The sequence below is a fragment of the Pterocles gutturalis genome, unplaced genomic scaffold (assembly GCF_000699245.1).
Source record: "Pterocles gutturalis isolate BGI_N339 unplaced genomic scaffold, ASM69924v1 scaffold49662, whole genome shotgun sequence".
Taxonomy (NCBI): domain Eukaryota; kingdom Metazoa; phylum Chordata; class Aves; order Pterocliformes; family Pteroclidae; genus Pterocles; species Pterocles gutturalis.
Genome location: NW_010112193.1, coordinates 1 through 1,475, shown reverse-complemented (window position 1 = coordinate 1,475; position 1,475 = coordinate 1). Strand labels below are relative to the sequence as shown.

General features: G+C 48.9%; 1 protein-coding gene across 1 annotated transcript in view; it reads left to right on the top strand.

Annotated features, from left to right (window-relative positions):
* The window catches only part of LOC104462112 (ras-related protein Rab-6A-like), a gene marked incomplete at its 5' end in the record, with an annotated part of 14,062 nt that extends 13,158 nt beyond the window's left edge, over positions 1–904 (top strand). Inside the window, one exon of the mRNA XM_010073937.1 lies at positions 749–904. Within this exon, the coding sequence (XP_010072239.1) occupies positions 749–904 (156 nt within the window). The remainder of the gene's footprint in view (positions 1–748) is intronic.
* Positions 905–1,475: the final 571 nt, after the last annotated feature.

Genomic DNA, 1,475 nt, shown 5'->3' with positions numbered 1-1,475 from the left:
GAAAAAATTTCTTCACTGCAAGAGTGATGAGGCATTGGAACAGGTTGCCCAGGGACGTGGTGGAGTCACCACCCCTGGAGGGGGTCAGGAAACGTGTGGATGTGGTGCTTGGGGACATGGGTTAGTGGGTTGGGTGGGGTTGGGTTGATGGTTGGACTTGATGATCCTTGAGGTCTTTTCCAGCCTTCATGATTCTGTGATCTGTAGGCTCCTTGCTCAGAGGGTCGGGGAAATGCCACATGGTGGGAACTGCTAGTCTGAGCCTTGGGGGCAAAGGTAGGAAATGTGGGAGAGGGAATTGGTCCTGCTCAGTCTTATCTCAGCATCCTTCAAGGTGATTAAAACTGTGAAAAGAGTTTGGAGCTAAGACCTTGCTGGGAAACTGGAGACCGTGTCCAAGTGAGATGTGGAACAACTGCTTTGGGAAGTTCGTTAGGGTCTCTGGACTGTGGCAGATGTGAGGTGGAAATGCTGGATTCCAAACAGCGGGTATTTGCAGGGATGGGGATAGAAGGTTTGCTCTTGTAGCCGATAACATTTGATCTTCAGTAACAACAAGACCCGTGGTTTGCCATTTCCTAAGAATAAAGGTTATATTTGGTGTCAGGCTTTGGTGTACGCCATGTAAATAGTACCGAAGGATGTGTTGAATCATTGTTTGAACTGTATCAACCGGGGTGCACTCTTTTAAAGTACGATTGTTTTGATCTGTTCCCTGTGTGTGTGTGTTTTTTTTTTTTTTTTGCAGCTTTTCCGACGCGTGGCAGCTGCCTTGCCTGGAATGGAAAGCACACAAGACAAAAGTAGAGAAGACAGTATCCTTTATGCGGCTGTGCTGCGATTCAGCCGTGGCAAAGCGCTGCCAGGCGTTACCGTGAACGGAGAAAATGCAGGCCTGGAATAACAAGGGTGAAGAAGGAGAGGGCAATATCTCTCCTGCAGACCTCGGTCAGCTTTTGGACATCCCAAAAAAACGCCTGAGAGGAGGAATTAGGGGCAAGTAACCTCTGAGCTCGAAGTACTGAGGAAGAAGAGGCTGGGATGAGGAGCGTTAAGGGTGGAGGCAGGGGAAGAAGGGATGCTGATGGCTCTGAGGTAGCATAAAAGTGACAACAACTGAATGAAAGCTGAAGGGAGGACAATGGGAAGGTGCAGAAGGGTCTAAACAGACCCAGAAAGATTCTTTGCTGGGTGTTTGAGCAGGTTGGATGTGGGGAGGGAGGGGGAGACTAAGGAATGGGAGAAAACAGCTGCAAAGTGGCCTGAAAAAAATTTATTTGGCTCTTGCAGAGCAGATGCTCAGATCTGATTTGCACAATTTTAGAATAAGGTAGGTTGGGAGAGACCTCTGTAGGTCCCTTCTCCAATCTTCCTGCTCAAAGCAGGGCTAACTCCAAAATCAGGCCAGGTTCTCAGGGAAACTTCAGAAGTCTGAAGTGGGATGGGGTGCACCCCCAGCAAGTTTGCCGATGACA